The sequence below is a fragment of the Pteropus alecto genome, unplaced genomic scaffold, assembly GCF_000325575.1.
Source record: "Pteropus alecto unplaced genomic scaffold, ASM32557v1 scaffold50, whole genome shotgun sequence".
Taxonomy (NCBI): Eukaryota; Metazoa; Chordata; class Mammalia; order Chiroptera; family Pteropodidae; genus Pteropus; species Pteropus alecto.
In genome coordinates, this window is record NW_006431918.1 from 5249857 (window position 1) to 5273840 (window position 23984).

The following is a 23984-nucleotide window of genomic DNA, read 5'->3' on the forward strand; positions in this document are numbered from 1 at the left end:
CCCATTCCTCAACATCCATACTAAAAATAAGGGGGTTCGTGGCTCTCAGGAAAGAATTAGGTAGGAAAGTTAGGGGGTTTCAGGTCTGCCTGCAAAGATACTGAGGTCATCCTATCCTAGAAAGGGTTCGCTCTAATCCACCCACAATTAAGCAAACCAGAAGGCATTTTTAGGCTAAAAGTAACTTCCACAAAGACACAAGTAAGCAGAGAATTAGGTGCCAGTTTATGTCAGTCACTCGTACCTACTCAGTGAACACCCCAACGACCTTCAACTCACCTGAGCCTCATTATACCATCATTATAATATGATGCATATGCCCAGAAATTTATTAATATCATTATAACAGACTGAATTCTGGGAACAAACATGCGCAGAAAGCAAATGATGAACCATTGAGTCCTGTCAATCTTAGTTGTTAATCGAGGAAGCCCACTCTAAGTAACCACCCACAGCAAATGGGGATAAAAACTACAAAGGCTTCGTTACCAGGTCTTTTGAGCCACACTTCTCTTGCTCAGGCCGCTTCCATGTCTGGAAGTGGACTTTCTCTTCTAATGAAGCTTTTCTTTTCTGCTGTACTTCGGTGTCTTGCAATATTCCTTGTTCGAGACATCAAGAACCTGGACAATATGCTGGGAGAGGACCCCCACTCTCCGGTAACAGACTTAACCTCACTTGGCCTTCCACTATTCATCTTTTCACTAGGATTTTTCAAACTCATGCCCCTGCTCCCCTCCCCACCCCTTGATTTTAGAGTGCACCTGTTTGTGTTTATCTGTGGGAGTATGCCTTTCCACTGGGAAGACCCCTGGGCATAAATTTAGGGTATCTCTTTGTTTTACAAAACATACACAGGAGAAATACAACTAAAAGATAAAAGTCACATGGTTCTAATTTATGATATTCATTCCCCAAAGAGAATGAGATGCTTAAACATAAATCTTTTTTTAAAAAAATTCAAAAACCAGCTGCCCTTTCTAGACTTTGCAAGGCCTTTCAGGGTGTCCTTTGTGGGTGAAGTGGGGAGAGGGTGGCCTTTAAAAATCACACAATATGGAAGATTATATATATATATAATAATACAGAATACATAATAGATTATCAAAAGAACCAGACTCCATAGAAAACACTACTTATAAAAACATATCATTTAAAAAGTGCATGTTTGCCATGAGTGCATCCCAAGAGAGAACACCTGTTAGGAGTTTGGGGTATATTCTTCAGATCTTTATTTTCTCTGGAAATAGTAACATTTATGTAACTCTGCACGATAATCTTCTATCTTGAGTTAGGAAACTGGTTAAAAGGAAATGAGCCTTGCCTTTCAGTGACCCAGTGGGGCCACGTGGTCCATTGCCGTCATCGCCTATTGTTCACGTTGAAGGAGGACAGGTGTGTGGGTGCTGGCAGAGAAAATCATATCTGATTTTCTTCCTCTGCTGGGGAACACACAGGTGGAGCCCCAAAACATGTAAAGTCACCTTTGTGTTCTAGATTCTTGCCCACCATGTGGTGGCTAGAGGGTTGTCAAGTCAGGTGTGGTGCTGCTAGCCTAGCTGTCCATTTTCCTTGGCTTCCGGACTGGGCTGCAGTCCCGTTTGCATGTGGCCCCTCTTTTGAAGAGGCGTTCCTTTGCCTCAGTCTGTCAGTCTTTTGAACTCTTCCCCTGTTCTTCGGCACCTTATCTCCTTGCAAACCCAGCCCGAGGAATTCTCTGATCTGCCCTTGAAGAAGGGATGAATTGCCTCTGAAGAAGGCATGAATCTAGTCCTGAGGTGGAGGTGAGGGAGAAGGCTTTCATCTGGTCTGGACAGCTGTGGAATACCCAAGAGGGGTGTTCAGACATCTCTCACGGTGGGAGTTCATCCCTCCCTCGCCTACCTACCACAGTATCCTTGCATCTCCAGGATCATTAGAAAAGCCATTCTCTTCCTTTATTCTGTGATGCCCTAGACTCAAAAGCAGTAGGACCATTGCACCACATGGTATCATTTCTTTAATTCAAAAGTGGGACCTTACTGGATCTATAAATTTTTACAACTTTTACTCTTAATATATTTTATTTATTTTTCTATGTGTGTATATGTGGATCTGCTTTATTCTTTTTAATAAATGCATGCTATTCCACTGTGTAGCTTTGAAATTAACCAACTCCATTTTTTTGATGGACTTCTTATATTGTTTTCAATTTTTTACTGTAAATTGGGTATATCTTCAACATTCACTGGGCGTGATAGCATTTTTTATTTTTCCCAATCATTTTTTTTTCCCAAGGTAAAAATAATATTAAACAATAATAAAAAAAAGATTGGATCAGAGCTTATTTAATTATTTTCGAAGTCGAGTATTTTTGTAGATGTTCATTGGCCTGTATTTAACTTACTTGATCTTTCGGCATCATTCTGTAACTTCTACTTCTAAGGTAAGGGACATAGTCTAATAACTATTTTGCTAGACATTTTTTTCTTGTGGAGAAAGTTTAGAAGAGTAACTCAGGTTTTTGACTTGAGTCACAGAGTAGATGGAGATACCATTTGATTGGAAAAGACTGAGAGAGAAGTGACTTTGGGTAGTGGATGGAAAGAAATTGAAATTTCTATTTTGGACATGTTGAATGTGAGATGCCATGAACCATGACTAGTGGGCTGATCATGGAGGTACTGCCATATGTGAGTATGGAACACAAGGAAAGGGTTCATGCTAGAGATATGAAATTAGAGTTGTCTTAATAGGAGAAATTTAATCATGAGACTGGATGAGATCACCAAAGCAAGGATTCCAGAAAGAGAAAAGGAGACAGCTTAAAAATACTGATGTTTATGTATATGAGGCATATTTAAAAATAAATTCCATTGTGAGATCCTTGAAGTAGGAGGAAATAATAGAAATAGGGCATCAGCTTTTATAATCCATTTCTTCTGTCAAATCTCATATAAGGCTCATACTGGCCAAAGAATTTATGTCTGAGCTTCAGAAAAATAAAATCTTGGAGGAAATGTTTAGTTAAGACCCTGTCACGAATTTGACATTTAGAGATTTATGATATTAGACATTGTGAATATCTCTGATAATCATATAGTGTTTATAATACAAGTTCATTTTTGGATACACAAAAGGTTTTTGATCATGTAAGTCTTTGTGTTTCCAGATACCTGTAAGAATACTATGAAAACATTTAATTAAAGATTGATTTGTTTTTGAAAGACCACATTTTATTAGTTTGGTGATGAAGAGTAGTATAAAGTAGCTGTAAATGATGGTTGTCTTGAACAGTTAAGGGAGTTATATTGCGATATTGTTTGTGAAAATAATACAGAAAACAAATTAGATGATCAGAAGAACCAGAGCTAATAGAATTTTACTCTTATTACTCTAACACTATTAATGTCAATAATAAACGATTAGAAAGAGACTTTGAAACTCATGCAGTTATAATTTCTAAAATGACATCATTGTTTTTCATGTGTAACTGGAAGTTAAAGATGATGTGAGTATATTTTAGGCTACTGTGTATGTGTGTTTGTGTATGAATTACTTATCATATTAAAGTGAATTGATTTTTTTTTTTTAGGCAAGGCAACTCTTGGTTGACCTCGCAGACTGCAAGGACCTTGTCAGCTTACAATTCCTTATTTTTTATTTTTTATGCCTATAGCACCTGGTCTTCCTAGGTGGTCTCCCATCCAAGTACTAACCAGGCCCAACTCTACTTAGCTTCTGAGATTAGACTGGATCTGGCTTGTTCAAGGTGGCATGGCCATAGACAAAAGTGAATTGATTTTTGAATCAATTGAGTCAGCTGGTTTACTTAAAATTGCTACCAGAATTTCTATCTGTTCTTTTGCCATAGATTATTAAGAATATCGGCAGTCTAAAATACTTAAATCAAAGACAAGCATGATTTTTAAAGTACCAATGGATCAGCTACTGGCAACCTAATTTTTATACCATAAATATCAGTTAATTATTCTTTTAAAGATGGCTCTCTTACCTGGGAAGGAAGATTTGACCTCATCGAAACAGAGCCATTGGTGGAGAAGCACTGGAAGTGCTTCATGGGCTGTGGGGTGGGTGACTCGGTTCCTCTAACTTTAACATCCTTTGATCCCTTTTAGTAAAGGTACATTGGGGGGTTTTTGGGGGTTTAGTTTTGTTTGATTTGAGCGTTTGTGTATTTGTATGTGTTTAATTATAGGGTCATGGGATCTGCATAAAAGAGTCCTCCTCTCCCTTCTCCTCCTCCTCCTCCGCCCTCTTTGAGTTCAGCTTTCCTATAGAAATAGAATATGGAGGCAGCAATGAATGGAGAATAAACTCGCCTCTAAATCCAACTCAAATACAGTATCTCAAAAGAGCCCCTGATACACATTAGACTGGAGTCACTTCAATATGACAAATATTTATATCATCCAGTTTTCAAATCTATAAAATGGTAATAAGAATTCTTTCCTCGAATAACTAAAAATTTTAAGTCAAATGAAAATACATTTCTAGATATTTTACTCTTTTTGATTTAATTGTGAATAGGATTGTTTTCTTAATATCTCCTTCTGATAGTCTGATAGTTCATTATTATTTATAGAAATGCATATAATTTTTGTATATTGATTTTGTATCTTGAAACTTTACTGTATTTGTTGATTAGTTCTAATAGTTTTTTTCTGTGGAGTCTTTAGTGTTTTCTACATATAGTATCATGCTATCTGCAGTTAGAGACAGCTTTATTTCTTTCTGATTTTGATGCTTTTTATTTCTTTTTTTTCTTAAATGCTCTATCTTGAACTTTCAATACTATATTAGATAAAAGTGTGGAGTAGGCATCCTTGTCTCATTCCTGATCTTAGAAAAAAAGCTTTCAGCTTTTCATCATTTAGTTCAATGTTTGCTGACGGCTTGATATATATGACTTTTGTTGAGGTACATTCCCTATACGCCTATGTTGTTGAGAGTTTTTACGATAAATGAATGTTGAATTTTGTCAAATGCTTTTTTCTACATCTACTGAGATGATCATATGATTTTTATCCTTTGTTCTGTTAATGTCACATTGATTGATTAGTGGATGATTAGTGAGTGGTTCACATCCTTGTATCCCAGGAATAAATCCCACTTCATCATGATAGTATCATCTTTTTAATGAATTGTTGAATTTGGTTTGCTAATATTTTGTTGAGGACTTTTGCATCTGTGTTCATAAGGGATATTGTAATATAATGTGTAATATTCTTATAGTGTCCTTGCCTGGTTTTGGTATCAGGATAATGCTGGTCTCATAAAATGAGTTTGGAAGTGTTCCCATCTCTGGCTTATTTCTTTTTAATTTTTATTTTATATGTTGGATATTTTTTGTATAAATGGGATATTTTATATAGTTGCCTTTCTTTTTTATTAGACATGTGTCTTAAAATATCTAGTTTTCATGGTGACATCAAATTCTTCTCTTATGGATGAATTACATAAAATTCACTTAACTCTTAGTGTTGGACATTTGGTTTCTTGAATAAATAATGATATATTATGTATATGTTTTTCATACGAATAGCTGTCTACATATATTCCTAGAAATATGCTAATTGGGTCAAAAGGAATGCATGCATTTTTAGGTTTGGGAGAATGTTTACCATTTGTATATAGTAAAAGCAAAGTTATTTTCCAGATAGACTTTAAAAATGAATGCATATTTATTTCATCCTTGCCATCACTTAATATGTTATTTAATGGTTGCCAACTTACTATTATTTTAATAGTTCCCAAATTGCTATTTATTTAATGGTCGCCAATTATTTTAATGGTTGCTAATTTCAATGGTTGCCAATATTTGAAAAATATTATTTCTTTTTTTAATTATTTGATTACTAGTGAAGTCAAATATCTTAAATATATTTATTCTTCTATGAATTGTTTATATCCTTTGCTTGTTTTTCTTTTGTGTTACAAAATCAATATATTTTTATTTTTAAAGACCTATGTTCATATTAAGAACATTAACTTTTTTTATATGTGTTGTAGATATCATACCTAATTTGCCTTTAAATATTTTTGTATATGGTGTTTTTGACATAGTAGAGTTTTAAATAATTATGCAGTCATTGTATTAATTTTTTTCTTTGTGATTCTTGTTCATCTGTTTTAGTTTTGTAATTCCTTTTTGCTTTGAAATTTCTTTTCAATATAAGAATCAGCCAATTATTCCTATATATATTCGTTGTGCTTTAAATAATTTTATTATTTATATTTAGCATGTCGCGTAGAACTTATTTTGGTGTGAGGTTAATATCAAACTTGATTTTTTCTTCATGTACTCTGCCAATTTTTTCTAGCGATTTATGTGGATAAATCCACATTTCTCAATGGGTTATGATGTTTCCTTTGTAATATACAAAAAATTTAGATTTGCCAGCATCTGTTTCAGGTCTTGCTTTTTGTGTTCAATCTGCCTACCAATTCTATTTTTAGATTATACTGTTTTAATTGTTTATTTTGTAATACCACATAAGACAAGTTACCTCCTTATCCCCACCCATTGGTCTCCTTCGCAAAATTTCCTTTGGCTGCTGCTTTTTTTGGAGATGGTGGGGCAATACATAGTAGGATTATTTGTGTCCTAATCCCATTCTTCAATTAAAGCAATAAAAACATGTTATCAGAACGGTAACTTTTTTTTTTACTGTTACTTGAGAGTATATAATCAATTTATTTGCCTAGCAGTTCTATCAGTTTCTCTGAAATTATATTTTAAAAGGTGAAAATAAAAGTTTTTTTTCCCAATTTCTGAATAGTTCCACATGCCCCGAGACAACTTTTCCCCCCTTTTCTTTTGCCAGTTCTCTGATGATATAGCTTGGTTAATAGGTTGTGTTTTAGGAATAAAAAAATTATTAGTCAATGAGTGTTTAATGGGTGTTTCAAAATATCTTGTTCTTTTGTTGTTGTTTAGTTTTTATTTCACAATCATAAACTTGACTCTATAATCCAGCAAGACTTGGAGGAGGATAAGGAAAATATAGAACTCAAACAAGTGTAGCAAGAGCTCGAAGATTACAGGATATTGCAAGCAGACAAGGCTGAGGGGTGTTCTCCTGAGGTACAGAAGGAATGGTCTGATGGTTAAGATAAAATGCAAGTCAGATTTATTAGAGTTGTCCACAGTGGGCAATGTCCACGATGGGCCATGAATGTGGATTGAAATGAGAAATGGTCCAATGACTGAGCTCTAGGGCGCTGTAGTATTCAAAGCCAGAAAACTGAAGGGAGTTAGTAAGCTGTAGGAGGAGGAGGAGTGTCAGAGTGTGGTGTCTGATGAAGTGTTTCAATGAGAAGAAGATGGTTAATTGTGTGAGATGTGGCTGAACGCTGTAGAAAATAAGGACCCAGACTTGATTATTAGACTTAGTAAGATATAGGTCATTGGTAAACTTGCTAAAATTGTGTTCAGAGAGTGGCATACTTGCATATGGGGACCATCTATTAGGACAAGTTGGTCCCAATGCTAAATCCAGTTTCCACTGAAATATTTTAATCATGTTTTAGCTGCAGGATCACTGGTTGGCCAAGTGCTTCAAATGTAAAACTATTTTGTGATTTGTTTTTTTTCTTCTTTCTGTTTAAAGTTCTATGTGTAAGATTGTTGTATCAATAACTTTGTTTCTTCAAACAAACTGTTCTATGCTCATGGATATCACATATATTTTTGGAAATTATTGTAAGAAAAAATTAAAATGAATTATTTAATTTAAACTTTTATTTAAAGTGCAGACATTTTTTTCTAGGACTTTTTTGTTCGATTGGTCATTTTTTTTTTTTATTTTGATTGGGCGCTGAGGCTTTTCTATACATGCCATTTAATTAAATGATATGATTGACAATATATCACCCTATCACTTTGGGTTAACTTTTGGGTTTTTGGGTGCTGATGTGATTGGCTGGGCAAGTGACCTCCAACAAAGCTGCCCAGTTATTGAAGAGCAGACCTTCCAAAATGGGCCAGGGCAGTGGTGGTGGTGGGGCTATGCTCGTGAGGGGGACGCAGATAGATCCATTCCACTGTGGAACGTGCGAACATTTTTTCAAGAGTCAGTGTTCTCAATTTGTCTTCTGTCTCTATGACACGTTCATGTGGAGAAATCCTTATCCAGATGTTAAAGGAATATCTTTCATTTAACACTTAAGGAAGTGGTAAAAATTCTTTAAATTTCAGGAAACTAATGATGGAATTAGGGAAATATTAATATCATATTAATATTTTGCATTTTTATAATGTCTCCATTAAATTTGTGAAAGATCAGGCTAAAGGAGAACAGTTCTGAGTTGAAATAAACTGAAAAGTAAAATCATCAAATTTATCTCAGTCTAAAACAGATAAACTGAGATCGAGGTGAGGAACACAGGGAAGGCACTGAGTGCTGAAATGTGATTCTTTGAGTAGATACAAGGAAAAACCCTCCCGAGATCTCCTCTAGATCCCTACTTTAGCACCATAAGATTGTGATAGACTGACTAGCTAATTCTCTGATTCTTTGATTTAAGCAGCTATCTCAGAAGAAAGGGCCTACTGAGCTTATTTACTAATTAGGATTTTCTCTTGAAGATCTGACAAAGCCATTTCCATTTCCTATTATTTAAATTGCCTACATTTATGTGTAAGTCGGTGGATATTGGGAAATTTAGACCTCATAGAGATGCCAAATTAATTGTAGTCATTCAAGACCAAATATTAAAAGATGGAATATGTTGTTCTGGAGTACTAGGTCAAAATTTTTAGGGAGTTGAGGAAAAACAGGGAGGAATACATTCTTATTTTATGATTCTGAAACTCTGAATGTGAACTGCTAACATAAATTGAGATCAGACTCATATCCTACTTTGACTCCTTATATTTAGCTTTGCCAAAAGTCCAGATGAGAAAAAGGTTTTGAAAGTGGAAATAAGGAAACTTGTTTTATATAAGCTAAATTACTTGTTAATATGTGCCATTAAAGGCTGAGAATGAGTTTTAGAATTCAAAGTTCATTGTATTTATCTTCCAGTCAAGCCAAAGTTATTGAGAATACCATATGGTTTTAGAAGATATATTTGGTGTCTTTGGGAACTTGAGGCTACTAAATTATTAACAGCTGCCAGAATGGAATAGACCAAATGTACTTGGAATTTAGTTCTTTGTAGTGGGGAAGTTTGTGGGTTTCCTGGTTCAGCCCATCTGATGAGAAGAATAGCTCACAAACATGTTAGCTAGTTGCACAGGATAAAATTTTGCCAGAGAATATAAGATAGATGAGAGTAAAGATAAACTTAAAAGACTGTGTCATTAGTTGGAAAAAAATTAAAGACAATTAAAGAGGGAAATAATATTGCCAATGGTTAAGAGGTTCCTCAGGTGAAGAGGGTCCTGTTGGCATTTTGGGTCAGAGAATTGTTTGTTGTGGGGTCTGTCCCATGCATTGTAGGGTGTTTAGCAGCGTGTATGGCTTCAACCCTCTAGATGCCAGCAGTGCCTTCTCCGCAGCTGTGACAATCAAAAATGTCCCCAGGCATTGCCAAATGTCTGTGTGAAGACAAACTTGCCCCTGATTGAGGACCATTTGGCTAGACTACACAAATAGCCCCAAAAGTCACATTCCAGTTATATTCTCAAGATAAAATAGAATGAAGGATCCAGCTTATTGAGAACTTCAGTTGAACATATTATTGGTTTGGAGTTTCGTTTGAGAAGCACAATAAGTGTAAATGAGTACAGTAGAAATACTAATAATGTAGGTGATTGACTGTCTTCTATTTTGCCTTCCTCCTAAAAGCCTTACAGAAATACGTAGAACTGCCCTGACTAAATCCGTAGTAGGATCACATTGGGTAGTCTTCTCTGGGTATGACTTTTCACTTGCTTAAATTTTACTTCATATGCGGAGGCCTACATAATCTTACATGGTTGTCTCCATATAAAGATATAAAGGCACTAGTGGCAGAGATAATTTGTATTCACCAAATGTCTTCGCGATCTACATTTTCCAGTCTCTAAGTGAGGTTGGGGCCATGTAACTAGTTCTGTCCAGTGAAATATGAGCTGAACTTAACTTCTGGGTTAAGAAAGTTAAAAATAAGAGTGTCTCTTCTGCTCTCTGTTCCTCTATCATAGTGACTTCGGAGGCCTCACCCATACGTGTCCTATGATCCAGAGAAATAGCTGCTCCTTCCTTTAATTTTATGTGTTCTTTATTCTCTTTTCATGGGATGTCTGTTAGTTGGATGTTGGACTCTCTGAATTAATCTGCTTAACTCTCTTTTATTTCCAATTGTCATTACTCTATCTATTTTTCTACTTTTTGGAACTCAGTTGGAATTTGACCACATGGAATAGAAGGTTCAACTTAAGAATCCAGAGCACAGGCTTTACTGCCAATTACCTTTCTTCATGTTAATGATCTTCTAGTGAGAAAGCCATGTGCACTTGAAGGAAACAGTTACTTGGAGCGGTGTTATGCACCGTCTAAGAAATTATGCACTGGAAGAAGGTCAGGGGATTTGGAGAGTTATGGGGATACTTTTTCAGTAAATAAAAGATGAACTGAGAAGGGGTAAGACTTGAGAGGCAAGGTAGTGTGATCACTAAGAGCATGCCCTCTGCTGTCCAACTGCCCAAATTTGAATCTTGATTTTGGCACTTTTTAGCTATGTGATCTTTGGTAAGTTACTGACTTTTCTATCTGTAAAATGGAGTTCATTATAGGTTATAAGTATGTATGTTAAGCAATTAAGGTTGTACCTGTTCTATAGCATATAGTGTATTTTTATTTCTTCCTTTTTTTTTGGATGATCTTCCCTTAAAGTACTTCTTTTATTGTAAGTGCTATTTAGATGTTTGCTCTTACTAGTAACTGGGTTACAAATCAAGAGAATTATACTGAGCCTATGAGTTCCAAACTATTTTGGATTCTATATGGCTTATTATATTTCTCACTGTATACTCCCACAATTAATATAAATAAGTTAAATGCTTTCACAATTCCAGTTGCTTCATCTTTTCTACCAGGCACAGTAACACGCTAACATATTTATGGCCAAACGTATTTATGGCTGAAGAGAAAGCTGCTCTTTCCTCTCGGCAGTTACTGGTCCATGACAATGTGCCTATTTTGGCGAGTAGAACACTGGTTGGATATTATCCCAATGCACCTTCTGGGCCAGGGGCCTCCATGTGGTACTCAATCACTTCTGAAAGGAAATCTGGCTCGAGAAGTTCAAACCTCATACTCCAGGGTGATTTTCATCAGTCGGATTGGATTACTAGTAATTGTGCCACTTATGGCCTTGGTTTCTCTGCCCATCCCTTGTTGCTCAGAAAGGTGTAGGGGGAGTGTTGAACCCATCGCATGAAGGCTTTAGCTATGAGAGGGAATCCATAGATATGTTGTCAAGCTGTCAGCATGTGGATGTTTTTAAACCCCTAAAATTGGATAAGATCACTTAGATATAGTGAGAAAAATAAGAAAACTAAAGGACTGAGGGCTGAGCCCCAAGGAACCCAAACCTCTAGAGAGTCCATGAAAGTATAGGAACGGGCAAAACAGACTGAAAAAGAGAACTCACAAGAGGAGGAGGAAAGTGAGGGGGATTTGTCATAGAAAGTAAGAAGAGAGAGGGAAAAACAAAGCCTACACTGTGTGAACAGCTACAGGGGGTACTTGGTTGTGCAAATCATGATGGCAATTCATGACCAACTGAAAAGTGATGCTAGCACTTCGACCTCCTCACTGGGCAACCTCCTGTCTCGTAGGTAAAAGCCTCTGACGCAGATGCAGGACTCAATGGCTTGATCGAGTATTCTCTTTACGATGGATTCCAAAGCTACGGAGCACCCCAGGCCTTCCAGATCGACCCACGTGATGGCCAAATCTGTGTTTCTCAAGATATCGACAGGGAAAAGGATCCAGACACTTATGATCTCTTGGTGAAAGCTAGGGATGGGGTAAGTCTTTATGTATAAAATTTTAAACAGAATTAAAAGCGAATCATCATATATACGGTAGAGAGTACCAATGATTGTCAATCAACAATTGGCCAATATTGTTTCATAAACCTTTTCCTAAAAAAAGAAATTTTGAAGCAAATACCAGACATTATATCATTCCATTCATAAATAGTTCAATAATATTTCTAACAAATTATGACTTTTAAAAAACATGACCACAATAAATTAACAATAATTAATAATATCTAATATTCATTCCATTAAAAAATTTACGAATTATCTAAAAATGTCTTTTAATAGCTGGCTTATTTGAATCAAGATCCAAATAAGTCCACAAATTGATTTGATTGCTATATTCCTTAAGTTTCAATTTATAATAGTCAGCCACTGCCCTCCCCCACCATTTTCTCATAGGATATTTATTTTTGGAGGAAATCAGGTCATTTGCCCTGTAAATTTGCTACATTCTGAATGTGGCTGATTACATCCTTGGAATTCATTTAATGTGTTCTTTTATCACATTTCCTATAAACCGACATTCAGAGCCAGCGACCTGATTAATTTTTGGTTTATTTAGGTGGTGCTGTGTGTTGCTTATTGCTTCACAAGACACATTTCATTAGGGATTGCAATATGGTGATTTTCGAATTCTATTATTTATTTTGCATTTATTATCTTGAATGTTCAACAAAGGAGAATGTTCTCTTATCAACTATTTTGATTACTCTGAAATATAATTCATACAGAAAAGGCAGGATGATGCTTGATTATTTCTCTTTATTTTATCAGGTTTTAGAATAATGAGCTGGCACATTTACTGTATCCAAAGAATACTGATGATTTTTTTCCTAGTTTTCTTATAAATTCTTGGAATTTAATAGATTTGATCTGTTTCATACATTGCTGAACCTATCCTTTCTGATGTCCATACTGACCCATCTTAGGACAGTGGAGGCAACTTCAATTTGTCTCATGTCTTTTTTTTTTTGGCAAACTTTTAAATTGACATGTAGAATGCTTACAGAATAGTGCACAAGTCATAAGTACAGTTTATTGGAATTTTGCAAAATGAGCACATGCATGGAAGCAGATGAAGAAACATTATTAGCACCCGAAAGCTCCTGTCCTGGCTTCTTGCCGTGACTAACCCTTCCACTCTCTCACCCTTTAAGAGTAATCACTATTGAGACCTAACACCAAACATTATTCGCCTATTTTTAAACTGCCAGTAAATTGATTCATACAGTATGTGTTTTTATTGTTTCTTTTGCTGAACATCATTTGGGATAATCATTCATGCTGTCGTGTGTAGTTCACTCATTCTCATTGGTTTATAATGATAATTTTAAAATCTATTCTATAATTGATGGTATCCATTTTAGGCAATTACAAATAGTGCTTCTATTCACTGTCTCATAAATGTAATTTGGTGAACAAATGTAAGCATTTATATTGAGTATATATTTAGGAGTGGAGTTGCTAGGTCATAAGAAAGCCAAACAACTTTTCAAAATGGTTGTACCAGCATTTGCTCCATGTCTTCTGCAGTGTTTGGTATTTAATGTCTTTATAGCATTCTGATACCTGCGTGGTGGTATATCACAATAGGGCTTTACGTTGCATATCCTTGATGACTAATGAATTGAACATGTTTTCATATGTTTATTGGCTATTCGTATAACTTGTTTTGTGAAGTGTCTATTCAATTCTTTACCCATTTTCTATTGTACTGTTGGCTTCTTTTTCTTATTGTTTGTATGAATTCTTTATATTTTTCGCATGCAAATCCTTTGTTGGACGTATTTATTGCACATACCTTCTCTTGTTCTGTGGCGTGCATTTTCACTTCTCTAATGGCGTATTTTGAGGAACAGAAGTTCTTGATTCTGATAAAGCTCAGTTTATCAATTTGTCTCCCTTTACAACTAGTAGTTTTTCTGCTCCTTTAAGAAGTATCTGTTTGCCTTAGGGACATGAGGTATTCTCTTATGTTTTGTTACAAAAACTTTATTGTTTTACGTTTTACACTCATTTTTTCAATCAAGTGGGGAAAAGGTTTATTTAATTTTTTTTTTCAGTATAGATATTCAGTTGATCCAGCACTATTTACTGAAATGATAATTCTTTCCTCATTGCACGGGTGTCACTTTTGTCTTGAATCATGTGACTGTATATGTGTGTGTCTATTTCGGGACACCCTATTTTTGTCCTATTTATCTAACTGCACTAGCTCTACATTCTCTTTTAATTATTTTAGCTCTGTATTAGGTCACGATATATGTATTCTTTTAGCTTTGTTCTTCATTTTAAAAATTTTCTTGGCTATTCCTGACCATTTACATTTCCAGATACATTTTAGAAACAGTTCGTCCAATTTCCAATTATATTACAGCAACGATAGCCTACTATACACATTGTTATGCACTTTTCCTTTTTCACTAAGTCTATTTTAGAGACTTTCCTTGTTTCTTTTTGATCCGCTTACTTACTTCTCCCTTGTGTAGACAGGTACTGCTAACACATTTCTGGTCTAATCTTTCTCTTTTGAAATTAGTGGGAGAATCTACCTACTTACGTCATGAATTGCTGTAGACAAAATGAGTCTAAATATATTTATTATAAGTAAATGTGAAAAAGTAACATGATCTTTTGGGTTAGATTTTATCAACCCCTGACTATATGGTTTCAGGAATCTTTTTTTCATGTAAGAAAAAAAATGTAGGAAACAAAAGCGGGAGTAAACAGAGGAGTTTAGATTAATTCAAATCTATGTGATTATTGAAAGCTCAATATATGCACACACAAATGTTTATCCATGGCTTCAGAAATATATTCTTAATAGATTTTGAGGCAATTGTAAAAGGCCATCTTAGAATTGAATAACCAGTTTGATCCAATCCTGTGGTAGTCAAACATCTGTTGCTAATTAGTTGGTTTCAGATGATTTTGTAAAAATGTATGTAGAAATTATCTTAATAGAAATAAGATCATTTGATGCCAGAAACGTTTTTTTTAATGCCAAAAAGCAGTGCATTAATTAGGAGCATTGGCAGTGGAATTTAAAAAAATCAAGCCAGATATTTAATTTAAGCCTCCTTGTTTACTTCTGTCTGTTTCCATACTGTACCTACTCCACAGACTTACTCTATGAAAATGCTTTCTTTTCCTCGCAGCTTACCAGTATCTTTGGCAATATTCAAGTGCATCTTTAACCACACCATCTCTCCACAAACCTTTCCCAGGTCGAACAAAAGGGTATGAATTCTTTTCCTGCCAGCCAAATGTATTTTATTTTCAAGATGTTTAGAAAGTATTTATAGACTATGTGGTAGGTTTTGATAATTTTTAGAAATCAAAGAAGAGACAGTCTCCAGGTTGATAATTTCCATGGTCTGAATATTTATGTTCTTCCAAATCATATGTTGAAAACCTAATACCCAAGGTGATGGCATTAAGAGGTGGGGCCTTTGAAAGTTGATTAGGTAATGAGGGTGGAGCCCTCACGAAAGATGGTGCTCTTATAAAAGAGACCCCAAAGAGCTTAGTCTCTATATCATCTGAGGGCACAGCCAGAATTTGACAGCCTCTGGGCCTTCACCAGAATCTGGCCATGATGGTACCTTGATCTTGGACTTCTAGCCTCCAGAACTGTGAGAAATAAATTTCTATTGTTTATAAATTTCCCAGCCTATGGTATTTTGTTATAGCAGTCTGAATGGACTAAGGCAATGATGTGCGTGAATCAGAATCAGGATATTCTTTTGTAAAAAATCTTTGTTTCGTAGAAGAAAAATCCTCTAACAAAGCACAACACATTCTAGTTTTGTTAGAACAGAGGCATCCTTCCTGTAGGTAGTTCATATTCAAGGTCTCATCCTCTATTTGGCTCATCTCATCCTAAGCCCTGCCCTACCCCCAAATAATAGGTTTTTAACAACTTCCTAACCATCTTGTTTGGACCTAAAACTGTCTCCAGTGTTCCTTGTGTTTGCCCTAGGATGTATGAGAGCAAGCGGCGTGTGTGTGTGTGTGTGCGCGCACACGTATGTTTGAGATCCAGTGTGCAGTGTTTATTCTGTTGCCTGCATAATATTTATAAATTTCTTCTATGATGAACTGTACATTTCTACAGAGTGAAGTCTTCATCTGTCAATCATTCTGTGCAGTATCTACCAGTAGCATATGTTCCTAATGAAAAAGGTTGGCAAAGATGAAGATAACAATGTTGATAATGATGGGTAGTCTGTTCTCTAAATAGTCTAGACTGAATCGGAAGAATAAACGAACTCAGACAAGATACTTTAGGTTCAAGATGTTGGATTCCAAGCCACGATAAATTTATTTAAAACAATGAACTTCACTTTGACAAAAGACCTTTAATTTTATAGAATAACCTTGACAGTTTGTGTTTTCCCTCTTATCCTTTCTCTTTCTAATATATATGTCTTGAAAGCTCTTTGTAAGAAAATTGCTGAGAACCCATTTGTTGATGGTTACTAAGATATTTGTCTGTTGATAGAAGAATTTTTTCTTATAAAATATCTAGATGTTCTGAGCCTCTTTTCTATTTATTGTGATGACTGTCAATATTTTTAAAAATTCAATCACTTCAATTTTACTGATATTACTTCTGAAATAACCTATTTTGTTAGTACTGTTGCTGCTATTTGTCTCATCCATAGAAGCCATGAAGATGCTATAAAATTACATAATGGAAACGAATAATTGGATTACATTGAAAATCAGGTGGTTTTTCACAGTAAAGCTCTATAATTTAATTATTTCATGCTTTTATCTAATTCCTATTTCCTTTTTCTATTCATTTTCACCAAATGAATGTTTCTCTTTTGGTGTGTATATTTATTAATATTCTATCCTTATTTTTTGTGACATCCTGAATTTCATAGCTTCAATGTGTCTGAGATAAAGCTATTTCATCTCTATCTCACCACTCCAGGCTTAGGGCAGGGCTGTGTCAAACTAGCAATATAGAAAGTAAATTGATTTAGCCCTTCACTATTATATGTATTCATGATAAAAGTTGGTTATTGAATCTGTGCTACACAGTTCGTGTGAAAAGTAGATAGAGCTCTAGAAGCAAACTTGTTTGGTAAAAGGGCATTTTTTTCTCCCTCCCCTGCTTTATTGAGTTATAATTAATAAATAAAAATTGTATATATTCAAAGTGTACAGCCTGATGTTTTGCTTATATGTATACATTGTGAAATGATCACCACAGTCAAGATAATTAACACATCCATCAGCTCATATACTGAGTGAGTGGTAAGAACACTTAAGATCTACATTCAGCAAATTTCAAGTATGCAGTGTATTACTAACTATAATCTCCATGCTGGACTCTAGTTCTTCAGAACCCAGTCATCCTATGTAACTGGGATTTAGGGCAGATTATATTATCTCACTTTCCAAAATATATTCACGTACTTATTCCTATCTTATATTTCATTGATCAACACCTTCACCCCAGTTTCAGGAATAAGCCTTTGATCAGTTAGTTGTCCCATAATTTTTAGCTAAGTTGAACCATGTCTTAAACCGATTTTCTACGATTTTTTAATATACTATCAAGACTTATCACAAAATGTCTTAAATACCACTTTACCATCGACAGGAGCTAGGGGAAATATTTGATACAGAAGAAATGGAAGCAAAGAAAGGAAATTATTTGATTGGGTATAGCTTAAGCAGTTAGACTGTCATTCTGTTCACTGTCTTTGAGATTTTTGTTATCTGCCTATAAACTTGATTAGATCCTGAGTTCTTCTGGTTTTCTCAAATATTTGGCTATGACTCTCCAAAGCAACATTTCCAATTTCCTCTCACTCTTCTGATTTGGAGTCACTAAGAACAAAGAATGCCCTTGAACCTTGTTAGGAAGGAAACATAACAAGTCCTTCTCACTGCTCGCTCACCTGGCAGCCATACTTCAGGGTCCACCTGTTTTGCATGAAAAGGGCTGCTCCAGACTCTCAGAACTGCACACCAGCTGGAGATCTAAATCTTATTTGCTTTTGAGGACCAATATCAAGGATCCCTTCAGCATTGAGATTTCCTATGTTCACTGCTCATAGTTCATGTTGGCTTCTGAATAATAAAGATCCACAATCCTTTATCTGTAGTTCTGAAATCCCAAAGCTCTGGAAAACTGGAAAGTTTTAAAAACTCATTTGGTGAGAAACCTGACTTGAACTGACATGAGGCTATTCGTGTTTCTTTCTTTTTTTAATCCCTCTAAAGGTGTCTCTTTTTTCATTTTGCTGCAGAATATTAAGTGCTCGATTATGGTGTGCCACTCCAAATCTTAGTAGGCATACGCACAATATTACCTTTATAAAACTTGGAAAATTCCAGATTCCAGGACAAATGGATCTGGCTCCAAGTATTTAGGATAAAGAACCTGTAAAATCTTAGAATGGATGTTGATTAATCATTATAAATGCTTTCATGCATATTATAGCCCTGCTTCGAACAACAGGCCTGCCAAGTGAGCAGTTAGCTCTGCTTTACAGAAGAGGTAGCTTGAACACAGGGACATTCTGACTTTCTCGAGGCTCTGGTCCCAGATGTAGTCAGGGCCAGACATTAGACCCAGATCTTTTGATTCAAGATTGTTCCACTGTACCACAAACCCAGTTGTATAGTGTCAGTTTCATAAATTATAAGTCCCTTGCAACAGGGACTCTGTCTTCCTTTTTCCTCTAAGACTAGTCTGTGGTTGGCATTCCCCTAGCATAGTCTTTAAACAAGTCTTTCCTGAAAGGTAGAATTGATACCATAGCAATACTTAGAGAAATCTAATTTAGAATAAGTCAGCTGGGGCTTTGGGGACAGATGCATCTCTGTTCTAGCTGTAGATCTGCTATTTACAGTCTTGTTTACCTTGGATGAGTCACTTAACTTCTCTTTGTTTTGGTTTTCTTATTTGTTAAAATGGGGGAACCATAAAAATCTGAAAAAGGGAGATTATAATAATTGAAGGAGAAAATATATGTAAAGCACACTTAAGGCACATTCACAAATGGTTGTTATAAGAGGAAAGTACTCCCATTCAATAAATTCAGCAGATACAAACTGATTCATAAAAAAGGAAGACTGAGATCTGTAATACTTTTCCTGCAAAAAAATTCATTGTTCTGTGACAATACCCTTTTCACTCTGTCCATGTAACATTTTACCTGTTTCTGGTAGCATTGCCTGATTTAGGATCTTCACAAACAGCTTAGGAATTAACATCTTTGTTCTCAAAGATCTTAAGGTAGAGCCACATCCGTTTCTTTACCTCTTCTCCACTTTCTTATTACTTCCCTTATCTGCTTTTTCAGTCCCTCCTCAGACCTAAGTGAGTTCTTGAACTTGAGGAGAAATATAAAAAGAAGGGGAAAAGAGAAGAAAAAGGAAAGCAAAACCGAGAAAGAATGAGTTTAGAGAAACAGCAGGGCCTATGTCACAATGGTGTACAGTATTTTCTATCTGCTTATATTCAGTGTGCAGTCCACTCCACCCGGGGACCTACAGGTCATTTAGGTTTGCTGAAGATAGAAAGCCGGTCTGCATTTTAAGCATACAGGCTAGACGGAACTGCCATTGTTTTTATTTCTCTTATGTTAATTCGTATCTGGCATGGCCCTGCCACTCTGTTCAACTGAGAACAAGGAAAATCACACTATTTCTAAAGATGTATTTTCTGATTTGTTTTTAGTCCCCCATGTGTCAGGTCTGTGGGACCTCAGAGCATGTGAGCCATTTCTGGATTTGTCAGTAACCTCATCCCAAGCAACACTCTTGCTCGCCCTCCCTCACCCTCACATGTGCTCTCTGCAGATCTGCACAGCGGCAGTCCTCCCTTCGTGCTCTGCCGAGCCTAGCCTTCTTCTCCATGGTCTTTCTTCTTCATCTTTGCTCAGTGCCTCCCTGCCATAGTAGAAATTTTTTTTTTTTTTTTAAAGAGAGAGACAGCCGGAGAAGGGGGAGGATAAGTGAGTGAGAAAACCCAGGCTGTGTGACTTACCAAGGATTTTTGTCAAAGATGAAAGTATCAAAATGTACCAGATACAAACGGAAAGTGGTGCTTTAAAGTAGGACCATATGTTTTACTTTAGAAAAGTAAAAATTACAGTGGATTTTCTCCTATTGTATTTCCTCCCCCCACCTTGTTTTGAGATGGAGATGACACAAAATAAACAGTATGGGATCGACTTCTTACTACTTTATGCACTATATTACTTTTCTAAAACTTAAAAAATTTAGAATTCCAAAACAAATCTAGCTCCAAATATTTATCATCTACTCCAGAGTTGATGATTCTAAATAGCCTCCTAATTGGTCTCCCTCCTCCCACCTTATGCTCTTCAGTATGTTCTGAGCACTGCAGTCTGAGTAACAGTGAAAAATCTAAGTTAAATGATGATACTCCTCTGCTCAAAACCCTCCAATGGGTCAGAGCCATGGTCCTTTCAGAGGCCCATGGAGTCCTCCAGGACCTGCTTCTGCCTCTCTGACATCACTCCAAGCTGCCCCTGAACAGGCCTGGGATGCACGCTGCACTCCTGCCTCAGGGCCTTTGCACTCGCTCTCTCCGCCTTCTCTTATGCTTTTCCTCCAGATAACTGAAGTCTGGCTCCCTCATGTAGGTCAGTCTCTCCTCAAATGGACCTTCTTAGTGAGGCTTTCACGGATGATCTTTTCTCAAACTGCATCCTCCACCAATACTCCCTTATCCCTCCTTATTGGGAGTTAAAAATTATCCTGGGGATAATTGTAATTTTTTTTTCTCTTTGACCATCAAGACAACTTTCTTTGGATATCTTTGGCCCATGCTCTGAAATTATTGCATAATAGAAGCTTTAAGTGGTAATCTCATGTACATTTAAGAATCAGTGCTAAAGTATATATACCACGCTATTACACATGATTTCATCTCAGAGTTAAAAGTAGAATTTATGCATATATAGTTGTTGTTGTGTTGTTGTTGTTTCAAAAGTCTATTCTAGGATCTTTGTCAGTTATTTTGTGTCCCAGCGTTCAGGAGAGATCCATTTGTAATCACTTCTTCATCAACAGGGTGGACTAAGCGCCCAAGCTTTTGTTCGTGTGGAACTGGAGGATGTGAATGATAATGAACCCGTGTTTAACCCGTCCACCTACGCGACGACCATTAGTAGCCAGACCCAGTCGGGAACCGAGATCGTCCATGTTCTTGCCACTGACAGGGATTCTGGGATACATGGAACGGTGACTTACGAGCTCCTCCCCAGCGACCTGTCATCCCTTTTTACCATCGACTCTCCCACAGGTACGTGCTTTTGGAACAGTTTTCCTCTGAAATCAACAGCTTTTGCAAAACAGCCAGAAAATTAGCAAAAGCGATTTTTTTCATTAGTAGGGATGTTGCAAAGCTCATTTCCCCTTCCCGAAGGCAGCAAGGCTGGGCTGTGTAGTGAGGTCAGACCTAGACCCCAGTCCTGGCTGACATCCTGCTAGTCTTATTGTCTTTATTGGCCTCGGTCTCCTTACCTTAAAAGTAGTGCTAATAATTCCCATGTTGCAAAGCTTTTGTGAGGATTAAGGGCAGTAAATTTTGTGAAACAGCTGGCCAATTTTGCATATGTCCCCCCATCTGTATGCTCGTGCCATGTAAGGATGACTGGCATCATTTCAGTGTACTAATAGGTCCTGTGAGTGCAAAGAGCATTGTGCGGACATCCCTTTCTTATACTGGGCCTGACATCCCCTTAATCTCTTTGGGTCTTAGTTTCCTTGTTTTTAAGGTAATATCTAAAGTTTCTTCTAGTACTTAAATATGATGGTTGTGTGTCTGCCAAAGAAGTCCAGTGAGCGAACGGAGTCTTTCAGAAATAATCAGTATTTAAGAGGTTACTCTCCCCTTCCAATTGGTTCACTGCTAACAAAATAATGTTTGAAGTATTTTATTATAATAAAACATAAAATTTCAAGTGTATAAAATCACATTATAATACTTTTGAGATTTTAGATATATTCTAGCCCAAGAATGAACCTGCAAAAAAGGAAAAACAATTTTTTCTTTTACATGTGTTCTTTAAAGTTTTTGTAAAATTTTATTTTATTGTAGTACAACACTTAACATGAGATTTGCTCTCTTAACAAATTTTTAAGTGTTCTATACTTTATTGTTGGCTTAGGTACAGTGTTGTACAGTAGATCTCTAGAGCATATTCATCTTGCTTAACTGAAATTTCATTCCCATTATTTAGCAACTCCCCATTTCTCCCTCCACCTCCACTCCTGGCGACCACAATTCCACGATTTGATTTTATGAGTTTGACTACCTTAGGTACCTCATGTAAGCGAAATAATTCAGTATTCATCTTCCTGTTACTGGCTTATTTCATTTAACATAATGTCCTCCAGGTTCATCCGTATGACAGTGTTTTCTTCCTTTTAAAGGCTAAACAATATTTCATTATATGTATGTGGCATGTTTCCTCTACCCAGTCATCCATTGATAGATATTTAGATTGCTTCAACAACTTGACTATTGTGAATAATGCTTCATTGGACACGGGAGTGCAGATAACTCTTCTAGATTACATTTCTTCTTAAAGCATCTGATCTGAGCATGGGCAGAATGTATTTCTATCGTGATGATGATAACATCAGGTGTCATGCTAGGCATGTTCTGTACATTGCCCTGTTGGATCTTTATAAAACCCTTTGCAGCAACCATATTCATTAGAGACAAAGAGTAATTTACAGAGGACAACTAATCTACCAAGTTAGTTTGCCTTCTCACCCAGCCCTGTTAGGTGGAGAGTCACTGCCTCCTAGAAAATGTGCTTCATCTGGAGTGTGTGACTGGCTGGGGATTAATTGTTTACAGTGGCAGTATTTATAAGGCAAAACTTTCCTTGCTCAAAATAATCTACTGATGTGGCCCCTTTAACATTTCAAAGATCAGAAGAAAATACTTTCTTAGGAAATTAGTTTGCTTATCTTGGCCTTTTTAAAATTCCTCCAAAATGAGGACTTCAACTGCTTGTCAAAATGTCAGACCCTCTAGGGTACTAGCATTGCCAAAATTATGTAGGTCAGCCAGTAATCAGGGCACAAGATCGAAAAGCATTTAGCAGATTATTTTTAAAAGGCATCAACACGCTCATCATCTAGTTTCCCCTGGAAGATCTTGAAGAATGAGCCATACAGTGTTCTGTTTTTAGAAGAGACCTCTGTTGCCATGCTGGCTTCAGTCAGCCACAGGCTTCTTCTATTCCTGGCGCTGAGTGTAAGACAAATGCCATTGTTAATCATGGAGAATGCTTTATGTGAGTCATTATCTAGGGAAGGATCATGGTATTTTTTTTTTTAAAGCAGAGACCAATTTCGTAATGGAAGTAGCCTCGGGTTATTGCTGGCCAATGCATATATTATTTTTATGTCTGTGCATTTAGGTTGAAGACATTTCTTAGTCTAACAATACTTAGAATTTGGTTGCACATAATCACAACTCATGAGAAATTCATGAGGGCTAGTAACGCTTTAACCTTTAGAGGAGACTTGAGCAACATCATGACTAGCTGTGAGAAAAAGGTTACCTAGTGAACAGGCAGTCTCCAGTTTGAACAGTTGAGTTCAGGCTCATTTGTTGGTTGATTGCAACTTTAACCACAATTTTCCGTATTGTAAATAATGGTTAGGCTTGCAGGCCATGCCATAAAATCTAATTTAACTGTTGATGTTCTCAAAGAATAGAACAAGGAGCAGCACTTGAGTATAGTTTTCCTCTTCTGGATTTGTGTTTTTCTTGTAACCTAGAAAAAGCTGAGTTTTGTTGCTTCTCCCAGAAGGCCTGTCTCTACAGAGATGGCCAATGTAAATAGTCTCAAGAAATTGCCTTTATCCATATATATTTGTGGAATAAAAGAACAAATGACATTTAGAAATAATTGAAAAGTGATTTAAATCCTTATTACATTCTCTTAAATTGTAGGGGAGTGTCACTGATAACACAGGATAAAACTCT

The 23984-nt window shown here is 36.2% G+C and overlaps 1 protein-coding gene and 1 pseudogene across 1 annotated transcript in view; one reads left to right on the top strand and one right to left on the bottom strand.

The window, feature by feature from the left end:
* Nucleotides 1–23984, top strand: part of DCHS2 (dachsous cadherin-related 2) — a 177505-nt gene that overhangs the window by 76147 nt on the left and 77374 nt on the right. The window contains 2 exon segments of the mRNA XM_025042987.1: nt 11771–11962; nt 21047–21278. Coding sequence (XP_024898755.1) covers nt 11771–11962; nt 21047–21278 — 424 coding nt within the window.
* LOC112475115 lies at nt 3650–3768 on the bottom strand (annotated as a pseudogene).